Source organism: Prionailurus bengalensis, chromosome C2 (assembly GCF_016509475.1).
Source record: "Prionailurus bengalensis isolate Pbe53 chromosome C2, Fcat_Pben_1.1_paternal_pri, whole genome shotgun sequence".
Taxonomy (NCBI): domain Eukaryota; kingdom Metazoa; phylum Chordata; class Mammalia; order Carnivora; family Felidae; genus Prionailurus; species Prionailurus bengalensis.
This window is the reverse complement of record NC_057350.1, coordinates 83,748,385-83,762,044: the sequence shown is the minus strand read 5'-3', so window position 1 is coordinate 83,762,044 and position 13,660 is coordinate 83,748,385. Positions and strand designations below refer to the sequence as shown.

Here is a 13,660-nt window from a genome sequence, read left to right as displayed (position 1 = left end):
CCCGGAAGGCATACCTGCACAAGGGCAAAACAGGACACTCTGCTGTGACCTCTCTGGCCACAGCCTCTCACCAGGGAGTGGTCACCTGCCATACACATTATTCAAAACCAGGAACCAAGGTGTGGTCTGAGCTCCTTTAAGCTCAAGGGTTTGGGGGCTCCTGGTGAGTCCCCAGAGAAGAGTCCAGAAGAAGAGAATGGAATGGAAGGGGGGTGGCCTGCTGGGGGGGGGATTCCTCCTCTACCTCACTGTCAACCTTCTGCTTCCAGGTAAGATGGGACAACAAGAGAAGACCAGTGTGGTTCTGAAGGACATCTAGAAACTTCTCTGCAGCACTTGGAGGACATTCAGAATTAACATGTTAAATATTTCTTCCCTAATATCTGTGTCTTGAGTGTGTGTATTTGTGTGTGTGTGTGTGTGTGTGTGTGTGTGTGTGTGTGTGTGTTTGGGTATGTCAGATAGGAAGACATTTTGCTGATCAGTATACACTGACTTCTCTATTCCTGTCTGCATAGGGATCTGCCAAACTGTCCCACTTCACCACCTTCCAATTACACTTTTTCACTCACTTCCGATGCCCCTCCCCCTACACCCTCATCCCACTCTTCCTGTCTTCTTCCCTTGACATAGTATCTGTGAGAAGGGTAGCCACTGATTTTAAACATGTCATCAAGGAGTAGGTAAAACACTGAGGGAAGGTAGGAATCAATCTGAGGTAGGAGTAGATAATTTGCTTCCATGAGGTAATATTTGTTCCTAGCCTGGATATATACCTTAAATATTATGAAAAGAGATGGAGTTGTAGAGGAGCAAGCAGAGCAAAAGATCACACAAAGCTAGAAATGGGGCTAAGATTCTGCTCAGGTACTACCAAGATGGCTCCCTGGTCATGGCCAAAACACAACACCTACACAGGCCTCACTATACTATTGGCATATGGTACAAGCTCAGTGATATTGCCTAGTTATCCCAATGCTGGAAATAAAACCCAAGATATCTGAGGTCACTAAATCTGAGAAGGAAAAATAAATGCATAGCACCAAGGTACATACCCATTCAGAATACCTACTACATGTTATCCATATCTACCTAGGAAGTACATTTGTTTACTTCCCTTATTTTTTTTTGACAAATCAGTTCTTGTCTTCAGTAAACAGAAGTCCCTGAGAATGAGGAAAATACATTATAGCAGATTTCTATGTGACCCAGATGACAAGTGTTAGGACAGTGCTGAGAGGTGCTACTAGGTAGACCCAAGAAGCCTGTGACATACATTTGAGGACTTGTTGAAGTGAGACAAAGTTTGCATATAGATTTGGGCAGATTTTGCATGAGGATGAAACAATAGGAATGAGAATAGAGCCCTGACTCAGCTTACCACACCAACTTCCACCATTTGCCTACTTGACCAGCCCATCCTCTCTGGCCTGGCAGGAAGGGCTTTGGCCTTGGGAAAACTTGGCCCAGGGAGGAGGGCTCACCATTCCTCCCAGTATGTCACCTGTTTTCTCTCTGCAGAGAGACTTCAGCCCTGGCAATAGAGGCTCTCTCTTATAGGGTCTCTGCTCACTACAGGAAAAGGTGACACTTTCACCATCAATTGCTCAGGCTTTGACCAGCATGGGGTGGATCCTGCTGCCTTCCAAGCAGTGTTTGACAGAAAGGCCTTCCGTCCAGTCATCAACGACAGCATCCCCACTCGTGTCAACATCTCCTTCACCCTGTCTGCCATCCTGGAAGTGGTGAGACATGGTCCCCACTTTCCATAGATTCTAATAAGGAACAAGGATTCTCTGCCCTGTCAACCCAACATTGTACTTGCCCAGTGGTGAACATTCAGTCCTCTGAATGGATTCTGTACAAATTAGAGGATTTTCCTATGGGATGGGGAGACATAAAGAATAATGCTACAGTAATATTTTTTCAGGATTTGTTCTTGAGCCCTGTCCTTTCTAGAATGCTCCAGAAAAAAAGAGTGGTCTGTCAATTAAAACTGAATTGTCCCTAGCTATGAGGGGAGACAAGTAAGGAAAAGACAGTCCAGCATCTAGAACTATGCCTGGACCAATAAATTATTAAATATACGAATATGAGGTGGGCATAGGTCAAGTCTTTTTGTACTAACAACCCTGGATGGGAATTTCTTTACCAGAATGCACAGCTCCAGCTTCTGACGTCATTCCTGTGGATGAATTTGGTAAGGCAGCCTCAACTATCTCCCTCCCAGTTCCATTTATAAGTGTAAATTTGAGGAGTGACTCAAAGGTTTCCTAGTCCAAACCTCTACTCAATGTATAAATCTTTCTGTGACCAAATAACTCCATCTAGAACTGGACTGGCCTTGGGGACACAAATCTCTCTGGGCAGCTTATGAAGGTGGAAATGGTGACGCAAGAAAATGGCCAAATGGTTACAGGTCAATATATTGGTGTGCTCCTGGGACCGAGGAATTTTATACTATATTTAAGTGGAAAAAAGGCCACTAAAGGGGACTTTACCAGTGACACTTGGCTATATGAAGAGGGGGGATACAGGTTGTGGTCATTAGGGACACAAGTGGGAGAAAGAGGATCAGAGCTCAAGGAAGAGCAGGAGGGGCAGAAGAGGCTGATTGCATAAGCTCCACCATTGCTCACCTGTTTCCTGGCTCACTGCCCTGGCTACAGATGTGGGACAATGCCTTCATCAGCTGGAACCCAGAAGAGTGTGCCAGCATCAATAAACTCACTGTATCAGCTGAAAACCTGTGGCTCCCAGACATCTTCATTGTGGAATCGTGCGTATCTGGGCTGGGGAAAGCCAGTAGGAAGCCCATCTGCAAAAAACAGCCTAGGGGCAGTGCAAGGCACAGGGACATCAAAAGAGTCAGACGGGGCACCGTGTCAATTAATTGACTCCCACAAAACACTATGAGGAGTACGAGAGACAAGATAGAGTGACAGTAGAGAAAGAACCCAACTGGAGAGCATAGGAGAGGAAGACTTGGGAAGGGAAACAAAACTAATGAAGGCACCACAGCACCCTCTTCCTCCCTCTCACAAGCAGCATGGATGTGGATCGAGCACCTCCAGGTCTCACTGTATTCGTCAGCAGTGAAGGTCAAATGACCTACGACCGGCCAGTGCGGGTGACCAGCATCTGTAATCTAGACATCTTCTACTTCCCTTTCGACCAACAGAACTGCACCTTCACCTTCAGCTCCTTCCTCTATACAGGTGAGCAAGACATGTGTTGGTAGTTATTCAAGATTTGGGGAAGATATTTAAGTGGTATAGGTATGATTAGAGAAGGTTTTAGATCAGTGTTTCTCAACTGTGGCCACCCACTAAACCTTTTTAAAAATACCAATGACTATGCATCACTCCAGAGATTCCAATTTAATTGTTCCAGGTGGGGCGCAGGTCTGTTAGTTCTTATATGTCATCAGCTGATGTTAATGTGCAGACAGGATTAAGAATTACTGCTTTAGGGGTGCCTGGTGGTTCAGTCAGCTAAGTGTCTGACTTTGGCTCAAGTCATGACCTCATGGTTCATGAGTTCAAGCCCCATGTCGGGCTCTGTGTTGACAACCTGCTTCAGATTCTGTGTCTCCCTCTCTCTGTCCCTCCCCCGCTCGACTCTGTGTCTCTCTTAAAAACAAATAAACATTCAAAAAATTAAAAAAAAAAGAATTACTGCTTTAATTCCTCAATGAAGTTTATAAAAAAGAACTACAGGGGTGCCTCACTGGCTGAGTCAGAAGAGCATGCAACTCTTGATCTCCAAATTGTGAGTTCAAGCCCCACGTTGGGTGTAGAGATTACTAAAAAATAATAATAATAAACTTAAGGGGTGCCTGGGTAGCTCGGTTAAGCATCCAAATTCAGCTCAGTTCATGATCTCATGGTTCATGGGTTCAAGCCCTGCATCAGGCTCTGTGCTGACAGCTTGGAGGCTGGAGCCTGCTTAGGATTCTGTGTCTCCCTCTCTCTCTGCCCCTCCCCCGCACACGCTCTGCCTCTCTCCCTGTCTCTCAAAATAAATAAACATTAAAAACTAAAAATAAAAAAAAAAGAATTACTGCTTGATATCTTGGATGGCCCTTGTGCCAAATGAGGTTCATCTGACCCTGAGCTACTGCACCTCCACAATTTTTAGCTGAAACTTTTTATTTTTTTATTTTTTAAAAATGTTTATTTCTTTACTTTGAGTGAGAGAGAGAGAGCAAGAGCACACACAAGTGGGGGAAGCGCAGAGAGAGGGAGAGAGAGTCTTAAGCAGGCTCCACACTGTCAGTGCAGAGCCTGACGAGGGGGAGATCATGACCTGAGCCGAAATCAAGGGTCAGACCCTAACCAACTGAGCCACCCAGGCACCTGTAGCTAAAACCTTTTAATTTTGATAGCTAACACACTTTACCAGTAAACACATTGAATGCCACCACGTGTCATGTGGCAGATTTAGATAAATTAATTATTATAATGGGCATGCATGTAATTATAAAAAGGTTGAGCTGTTCATGTTTGATTCCACCAAAACAACATCATAAAACTGGGGAATGGAGAAGGAAAATAGGAATGATTGCAGAAGTTCTTGACTCATGTTTGAGTCATATCCAACATTCCCATAACAACTTTGACTCATTCTTGTTTTCAACCAAAAAGAAAAAAAAAAAATCAATGCTGCAGCCTGCACACCCATGAACTGTGGTCCTGTAATCCATTTTTGAGAAAACTTGGATGCCTTACCTTAAAGGAACAGAGAGGAAAATTTGTTGAAGAAGCTCAACAGGGGAGGAATTGAGTCTGGGGGCAGGAAGCTGGGAGAACTTCTGGACCAAACTGCGTTTGGCCTGCCTTGCAGTGGACAGCATGCTACTGGGCATGGACAAGGAAGTGTGGGAGATAACAGATACATCTCGCAACCTCATCCAGACCCAGGGAGAGTGGGAGCTCCTGGGCATCAACAAAGCCACCCCAAAGATGTTGGTGGGCAGCAACCTATATGACCAGATCATGTTCTATGTAAGTCCAGGGGCCCCTGTTTGACTTCTGATCCCAGTTGCTCTTTGATTTTCCTCTTAATCTAAGGCACTTTAGAATGTAAAAAAGAATTTCTGGGGGGTTAAGCACCTATTCCCCACTCCACCCTCTATCCTAACTGCCCCGAAGAATGATCCCCAGGGCCCCACCCCCACCCCCGCCTCTTCCCATCACCTCTTTCCCCTCCCCACCCTGCAGAGAGGAGGCTGGGCTTGGCTGTAACAAGCTCTACTGCTCAGAATGGAGCAGCCACCTCTGTGATGGTCCAAAGGGCCCTACTTGTCCCTAGATGTCTACAATTGTTGTGTTCCCAGCAGGTTGGACATATTTACAAGTGAAAAGTAGACAACAAAGTGGGTACTTCTGTAGAGGACACAATTAAATGCATGTGGTACCTAAAGTGATCCTCCCACAGCCAGCCTCAACACATCAGCAAGGATCAGATAGTCAAATATACAAGTCGAGCTCTCTGACATCAGTTTATTTGCCACATTCTCCATAAATCCTCCCCGCAGGTGGCCATCAGGCGCAGGCCCAGCCTCTACATCATAAACCTTCTGGTGCCCAGTGGCTTTCTGGTTGCCATTGATGCCCTCAGCTTCTACCTGCCGGCAGAAAGTGAGACTCGTGCCCCATTCAAGATAACACTTCTGCTGGGCTACAACGTCTTCCTGCTCATGATGAATGACTTACTCCCTGCAACTGGCACCCCTCTCATCAGTATGGTCCCTCCCACTTTCCAGGGAAGCAAAGGCAGCAGGGCACAGGGAGGGAAACAGGAGAACCGCTGCCTCTCCACTTAAGGAGGGAAGGGGTTCTGAGGAAAGATTGGATTTGGAGAGTATTAAGACAAGTGTAGAAAAGAATCTGCCCTAGTTTACTTAGAATTTGCTTTGTCCTAAGGTGTCTACTTTGCCCTGTGTCTGTCCCTGATGGTGATCAGCCTGCTAGAAACCATCTTCATCATCCACCTGTCGCACATGGCTGCCACACAGCCCCCACCTATGCCTTGGTGGCTCCACTCTCTGCTCCTCAACTGTGCAAGCCCAAGGAAGTGCTGCACCACTGCACCTGGGAAGGGAAATAAGGGCTTCGGCCTCACCCTCACCCACCTGCACGGTAAGGGGAGTCAGCACCGCCTACACTTTCTCTTCCCACACCTCCACTCTTTTACTCTTTCTTTCCTCCCTGTCTCCCTTGATCCCCAGGTGAACTCCATGGCCCATGGCTGGGTCTCTGTCTCTCTGTAGGTATGAAGAAGCCCGTGGAGTTAGTGGAGAAGGTGCCAGGTGCCAGAGGGACAGGGTTAAATGGGTGTCCTGGGTCAACAAGGGCTCAACAGGAAGATGAGGCTCAGAAGCAGCACTTGGTCGACCTGTGGGTGCAGTTCAGCCACATGATGGACACCCTGCTCTTCCGCCTCTACCTGCTCTTCACGGCCACCTCCATCATCACAGTCATCGTCCTCTGGAACACCTAGGCAGGCATGCATTTCCACTTGTCCCTGCAAACCACAGCCTGGAGTTTCTCTTGGTCTTAGAGCCAGCCAGTCCTGGGCCCCATTCCTGATCTTAGCCACTTAACCCCAGTGACTACCATGTCCCCATCTATACTCCCCAAACTCCAACACAACTGTACCAAGCAGGTTCAGAATAGCCCCAAACAATTTCCTGATTTCTCGTATGTCATTCCTACACACTTTAAGAGTTCCTTAGCCACACATAACTTCTGACTCTCTTATCAATGGAGCTGAGGGTCAGCAGAGTCTCTCCTTGATTGATTGTCCCCCAAATGCAACTTTTCAGGAAGCACTGGCTCCTCAGTACATTTGTAATAGGTCCACAAACACTGGGACGTAGAGTCCTCTTGCAGAGGACTTGATAGTTCACTTAAACAGCTGTAATCTGATTTGATTTGAAGACACTTTCAGAATTTTAAAAGAAAGAAAAGGTCAAGTCTCATTTGTAAAAAGTTACTATAAAATATTTACAACAGGAAAATGTTTCTTGTATCAACTACTTTCACTTCACTTGCCTTCTCTCTCATTCCTGAAATTGCTCTTTGAAATAAATTATATATTGTGTCCTTTTTCCCCCCTCTGAATTCACAAAATCAGAGAGGGCCTTCTGAAAATATATGTTTGGAGGAGGGCTGGGCAGACTAGGAGTTCAGGTTAGGAGCGCCTGGGTAGCTAGTTGGTTAAGTGTCTGACTCTTCATTTTTGCTCAGGTCATGAACTCACAGTTCGTGGAATAGAGCTGTGGGGTATGGAGACTGATTAAAGCTTCCTTCTGCCTCTCTCTCTCTCTCCCTCAAAACAAAACAGAACAAAAAAACCCCAAGGGGGTGGTTCAATTATCCTATAGCCACATAATTAGTTGCTTTGTAGCCATTTAAAGTAAGAAGGTAGATCTATGCTCATACCATAGAAACAGGACCATGATATATAAAGTGGGAAAAACAAGTTATTACACATAATTTGTTAAAAAAAAAAAAAAGGAGGTCTGGAGAGAAGGGCAGAGAAAAAGTTATGGATGGCTAGAGACCAAAACATCATAAGCAAACTTTGTCTTGGATTAGGGAATTAGAAGTGTTGACTATTTTCTTTTATATCTTCATTTGTGTTTCCTTTTAAGTTTATTTATTTTGAAAGAGAGAGTGTGTGCATGCACTCACATGAACGAGTGGAGGAGGGGAAATGATGGGGGGGGGGGGGGAGAGAATCCCAAGCAGGCTCCATGCTGTCAGTGCGAAGTCCAATGTGGGGCCCAAACTCACGAACTGAGAGATCATGGCCTGAGCCAAAGTCAGACGCTTAACTGAGTTACCCAGGTACCCTTTCATCTGTGTTTTCTTAATTGTTTTCAATGAGCACATATTATTTCTGCTATCCAAAAAAGCCCCAATTTTTTTAAAAAAATTTAATGTTTACTTATTTTTTTTTAACGTTTATTTATTTTGAGACAGAGAGAGACAGAGCATGAACGGGGGAGGGGCAGAGAGAGAGGGAGACACAGAACCGGAAGCAGGCTCCAGGCTCTGAGCCATCAGCCCAGAGCCTGACGCAGGGCTCGAACCCACAGAACGTGAGATCGTGACCTGAGCTGAAGTCGGACGCTTAACCGACTGAGCCATCCAGGCGCCCCTGTTTACTTATTTTTAAGAGAGACAGAGACAGAGCATGAGCTGGGGGGGGGGGGGGGGGGAAAGAGAGGGACACAGAATCCGAAGCAGGCTCCAGACTCTGAGCTGTCGGTGCAGAGCCGGACACGGGGGCTTAAACCCACTAACTGTGTGAGATCATGACCTGACCTGAAGTCAGACACTTAGCCGACTGAGACACCAGGCACTCCAAGCCCCTATTTTCTTAAGTGCCCCTTACTAATAGTACTTCACACCTTCATAGGCAGATATGATCCTGGGGAAGATTCTAACGGCTGGCCCTGAGGAGAGACAGAAATTGAAGATGGAGGCAAAAGAATACCAAAGACATATTTCTGAATTATATTCCAAATAGGTGAAGACATTTCAGAGATTTATTTACATTTCTGCCTCCCCTAAGAGAATGTGTCTTCGTGAAAGTCAGGTACAGTGTCTCATTCATTTTTTTAACTCAGTATCAGGCATTATGCCTGACATATCACAGGTGCTTAGCATAGACTTGCTGAATGATTAAACGAATGAGTGAATGCCAGCCAACCAAGAATTAGTATTTTACTACCTCTAGGTGTAATCTCTTTATCCCATCCTGGTATATTTTATTTTTCCATATCTAACGTGGGAAATAAGCTACCCATTGTTAGGCATCAGCTACCTTTGGGTTCTTAGAGACATTAATTAGAGGCACCGGCAGAGACATTTCTGGTGGCAGATTCTCTTGTGCTTCCTTCTTTCCATTACTTCGAACATATTTCTCACTCAGAAACTGTCCTTGACTTTTGTCAATAATGGGAAATGGAGAGTGTCTGCCACATCTTTGAGGAATTTCCAATTTCTTAAGATGACTTTTGCATCATTTCTTTTTCCTTTCTCATATCCACATTGTATTTCTTTAGATGTCATTTTGCAATGTTCTTCCACCTCACAGAAATGTGACTTTAGTTTTCAGTGCCAAGACCATTATGATTGACAATATCCTTTGCAAAAGAACATCCTCTTTGTATGTTAGAGTTGAGGCAAGGCTTGTGGTCTAAAACACGACCTAAAAATGAAGCAAAATATTTTAAGCCAGTACTAGCCTAGACATGTCATCAGGAACGTTAGGAGTATTTCACAATTTCAGACGGGGTGCTTCTGGTTTCTGACATCCTTTCTCCCACTTAAGATACATACAAACAGCAGCCTTTGTGATAATACCTTTATTTCATTTTCCTCCAGTTTCTATTGTAAACCTCTGTTAAGAGTATGCATTGGATGGGGCGCCTGAGGGGCTTAGTCGGTTGAGCTTCCAACTTTGGCTCAGGTCATGATCTCGTCGTCCGTGAGTTTGAGCCCCGCGTCGGGCTCTGTGCTGACAGCTCAGAGCCTGGAGCCTGTTTCAGATTCTGTGTCTCCCTCTCTCTCTGACCCTCCCCCGTTCATGCTCTGTCTCTCTCTGTCTCAAAAATAAATAAACGTTAAAAAAAAAAAAAGAGTATGCATTGGAAATGTATGAACTGTGTGTAAAAAACAGACCATTGGCCCTAGATTACTACTCACCTCCAATGTTTGATTATTCTTCTAACTTCTCAGATTGTCATTTCTACTAGCTTCCCACTCTCTCCTTTCATTAGCAGTATCTAGGGGTATCCTCACAAACTTCTCACATCTCAGTGTTTATCTTCTTCTTTCTTTTTTTTTTTTTTAATGTTTATTTATTTTTGAGAGACAGAGAGAGCCAGAGCTCAAGCAAGGGAGGGGCAGAGAGAGAGGGAGACACAGAATCCGAAGCAGGTTCCAGGCTCCAAGCTGTCAGCCCAGAGCCTGACGCGGGGCTCGAACCACGGACCTTGAGATCGTGACCTGAGCCGAAGTCGAATGCTCAACTGCCTGAGCCACCCAGGTGCCCCTTATTTGTGTTTTAACTCAAGCATAGCTGACACACACGGTCACACCAATTTCAGGTGTGCCACATAGTGATTTGACACCTCTACACATTATGCTACGCTCACCACTAGTGTAGCTACCATCTGGAACCAGACACCACTGTTGAAATACTGTATTCCCTACGCTGTGCCTTTCATCCCTGTGACTTAGTCATTCCACCCTGAAGGCTGTGCCTTCCACTCCCCATCACCCATTTTGCCCATTCCCCCATGCCTACCCCCTTTGGCAACCAGCAGTTTGTTCCCTGTATTTATGTGAATATCTTCTTCTCATTGTTTGTTGGCTGTTTGTGTTTCCTCTTCTATAAAGTGTCAATTTACGTCTTTAGTCGATTTTTCTGATAGGGTTTTTTTTGTCACTGTTATGCATTTATAGGTATGTTTTGTATATTTTCTACTATTTTTTTTCAGTTATATATGTGTTGCAAAGATATTTTCCCAGTTTATGATTGACTTTTCACATTTAGTGCCCTTTATTGAAAATAAGTTTAAGATTTTTTAAAATGCTGAATTTATCACTTTTCCTTTATGTTTGTGATTTTAGGGTCTTGTTTTAAGAAATCCTTCCTTATCCAAAGTTTTAAATCCTTAAAAATGCAGAGAAACTGGATTGCTCATATGTTGTGGGCAGGAATGTAAAATGGTTCTGCCACTCTGAAAATGAGTATTGCAATTTCTTTAAAAACTATACATGCAGGGGCGCCTGGGTGGCGCAGTCAGTTAAGCGTCCGACTTCATCCAGGTCATGATCTCGTGGTCCCTGAGTTCGAGCCCCGCGTCAGGCTCTGGGCTGATGGCTCAGAGCCTAGAGCCTGTTTCCGATTCTGTGTCTCCCTTTCTCTCTGCCCCTCCCCCGTTCATGCTCTGTCTCTCTCTGTCCCAAAAATAAATAAACGTTGGGAAAAAAATAAATAAATAAATAAATAAAGTTTAAAAAATTAAAAATAAAAAAAAAATAAAAACTATACATGCAAATACCTTACAGTCTAGCAATTGTACTTCTGAGTATTTATTCCACAAGACTTATGTTCACACAAAAACCTGTAGACAAATGTTTATAACAGCTTTATATGTAATAGACAAATAATTGTAAACAATTCTGTGAAGAAATAGGTATTTGGTCTCTGGTCCCAGTTCCTGACACAGAGTTTATAAATCCCTTGCAATTTCCTAAATAACAGGAGCATCTCTCTAATAAGGTGACTCTTGGTGGCTTCCTGGGTAGCTTCAGGATGGGGACTGGTCATCAGGAAGACCCAGCCATGATTAGAAGCTTGGAACTCTCAGCCCCAATTCCCATCCTTTAGGGAGGGGAAAGGGACTGGAGATTGAGTTAAATTCATCATGCCTACATGATGAAGCCTCCCTAAAAAATCCTTAAACTATGGGGTTTGGAGAGCTTCCAGATTGGTGACACATCTACATGCTGGAATTCTACAGGGACAGAATCTCCTGCCCTTATGACCCTTCCAGATCTCACCCTGTGTACCTTTTCCTCTGGCTGTTCATCTGTATCCTTTATTGCATCCTTTTCAGACTGTAAAGAGAAGTAAATGTTTCCATGAGTTCTGTGAGCTGTTATAGCAAATTATTGAATCTGAGGAGGGGGCTATGGAAATCCCCAATTTATTGTCGGTCAGAAGTACAGGAGGCCCTGACTTGCGATTGGCACCTGAAGTGGGGGGTCAGTCTTGTGGGAATGAGCCCTCAATCCAAGGGGTGTGCACTAACTCTGGGCAGTTAATGTCAGAATTACTCGGTGTGAGGAAAAAGCCGACAATTTGGTGTCAGAAGTGTTATGAGTAAAGTAGAAATAAGTGTTTTCCCTTAAAACTCAAAGTCCTTCAACAAGTGAGTGGTTGAACAAACTGTGGGACATTCCTACCATAGAATACCAGTGGGAAGTAAAGAGGAGTGCATAATGATACCCATTACAATCTGGGCGGATCTCCAGAGAATTACATTGAGTGAAAAAAAAGCCAGTCCCAAAAGATTTATGCTGTGCGATTTGATTTCTATAAAATTCTTGAAATGACAAAATTATAGAAATGGAGAACAAATTCATGGTTGCCAGTTAGCGGGGTAGGGGGACATAGGGAGGGAGGAAGGTGGTTGTGGCTATAAAAGGACAACATAAGGGGAAGCCTGGGTGGCCAGTTGGTTAAGTGTCTGACTCTTGATTTCAGCTCAAGTCATGATCTTACAATTCGTGAGACTGAGCCCCACATCGTGGGGTTCAGCCCTGACAGAATGGAGCCTGCTTGGGATCCTCTCTCTCTGCCTCTCTCTCTCTCTCAAAATAAATAAATAAAACTTAAAAAAAAAAAAAAAAAGGACAACATAAGGATCCTGGTGTTAAAGTTCCATATCTTTTTTTTTTTTTTTTTTTTTTTTTTTTTTTTTTTGGGACAGAGAGAGACAGAGCATGAACGGGGGAGGGGCAGAGAGAGAGGGAGACACAGAATCGGAAACAGGCTCCAGGCTCCGAGCCATCAGCCCAGAGCCCGACGCGGGGCTCGAACTCACGGACCGCGAGATCGTGACCTGGCTGAAGTCGGACGCTCAACCGACTGCGCCACCCAGGCGCCCCTAAAGTTCCATATTTTGACTATATTGATATCAGTATCCTGTTTGTAGTATGGTAACACAGCCCAGCCCAAAGGTTTTCAGTGAAGTGAGTGTGAATCAGAACCATCTGGGAGCTTTTAAATATACACATTCTCTGGGGCACCTGGGTGGCTCAGGTGATTAAGCTTCAACCTCCGCTCAGTTCATGATCTCATGGTTTGTGGGTTTGAGGCCCGCATGGGACTCTCTGCTGAACAGCTCAGCGCCTGGAGCCTGCTTTGGATTCTGTCTCTCCCTTTCTGTCTGCCCCTCCCCCGCTTGTGCGCGCACACGCTCTTGCTCTCTCTCTCTCAAAAATAAATAAACATTAAAAAAAATTTTATAAATATACACATACCTTCCACAGGGGTGGATGGGTGGGAGTGCAGATATTTTCAAAGAGCTCATCAAATGATTTTTTACTCACACATTCCTACATGGCCCCAGAGCTGTAGGCCTTTAGAGACATTAGGGTAAGGAAGCACGAGTAGGAGAGGTCTGTTTTAGGAGAATGGCAAAATGGAGGATTAGACTGGGGGTAAAACAGGTAGAGGAAACCTTCTGAAGAAGCTGCCCCAATAGTGCAAACAAAGGATGATGCAGATCATACTAGCTGTGCTGGCCATGGGGACAGACATCTGTCAGCCCGGATTCTGTCCCAGAGAAAGAAACTTACTCTCTCCATATTTTTAGCTCAATATTGACAATAATCCCAAATGTCCACAAGTGGATAAAGAATACATTTCCAAGTATGCAACAAAATAATTACATGTTCTTGCCCCCCAAGATTAGCAGGTGTCTCTACCACACCCCTTCTATGTAGTCCATGCACTTTCCCTGAGGCACAAGTTAGTTCCAGGAGGACCTGATGAGACCTTTATCCATGGCCTTACCTGCCCGATCTCCCAAGTCCCCCATTTTTTCTGAAGGGTACTTGGAACTCAG

The 13,660-nt window shown here is 44.7% G+C and overlaps 1 protein-coding gene across 1 annotated transcript; it reads left to right on the top strand.

Annotated features, from left to right (window-relative positions):
• The first annotated feature begins 201 nt into the window (after positions 1–201).
• HTR3C (5-hydroxytryptamine receptor 3C) lies at positions 202–6,698 on the top strand. The gene is given in 10 exon segments (XM_043594770.1): positions 202–234; positions 236–269; positions 1,579–1,745; positions 2,156–2,200; positions 2,670–2,779; positions 3,049–3,218; positions 4,846–5,006; positions 5,540–5,744; positions 5,928–6,143; positions 6,275–6,698. Coding segments are annotated over 10 exon segments (1,371 nt in total). The 3' UTR covers positions 6,505–6,698.
• The last annotated feature ends 6,962 nt before the right edge of the window (positions 6,699–13,660 follow it).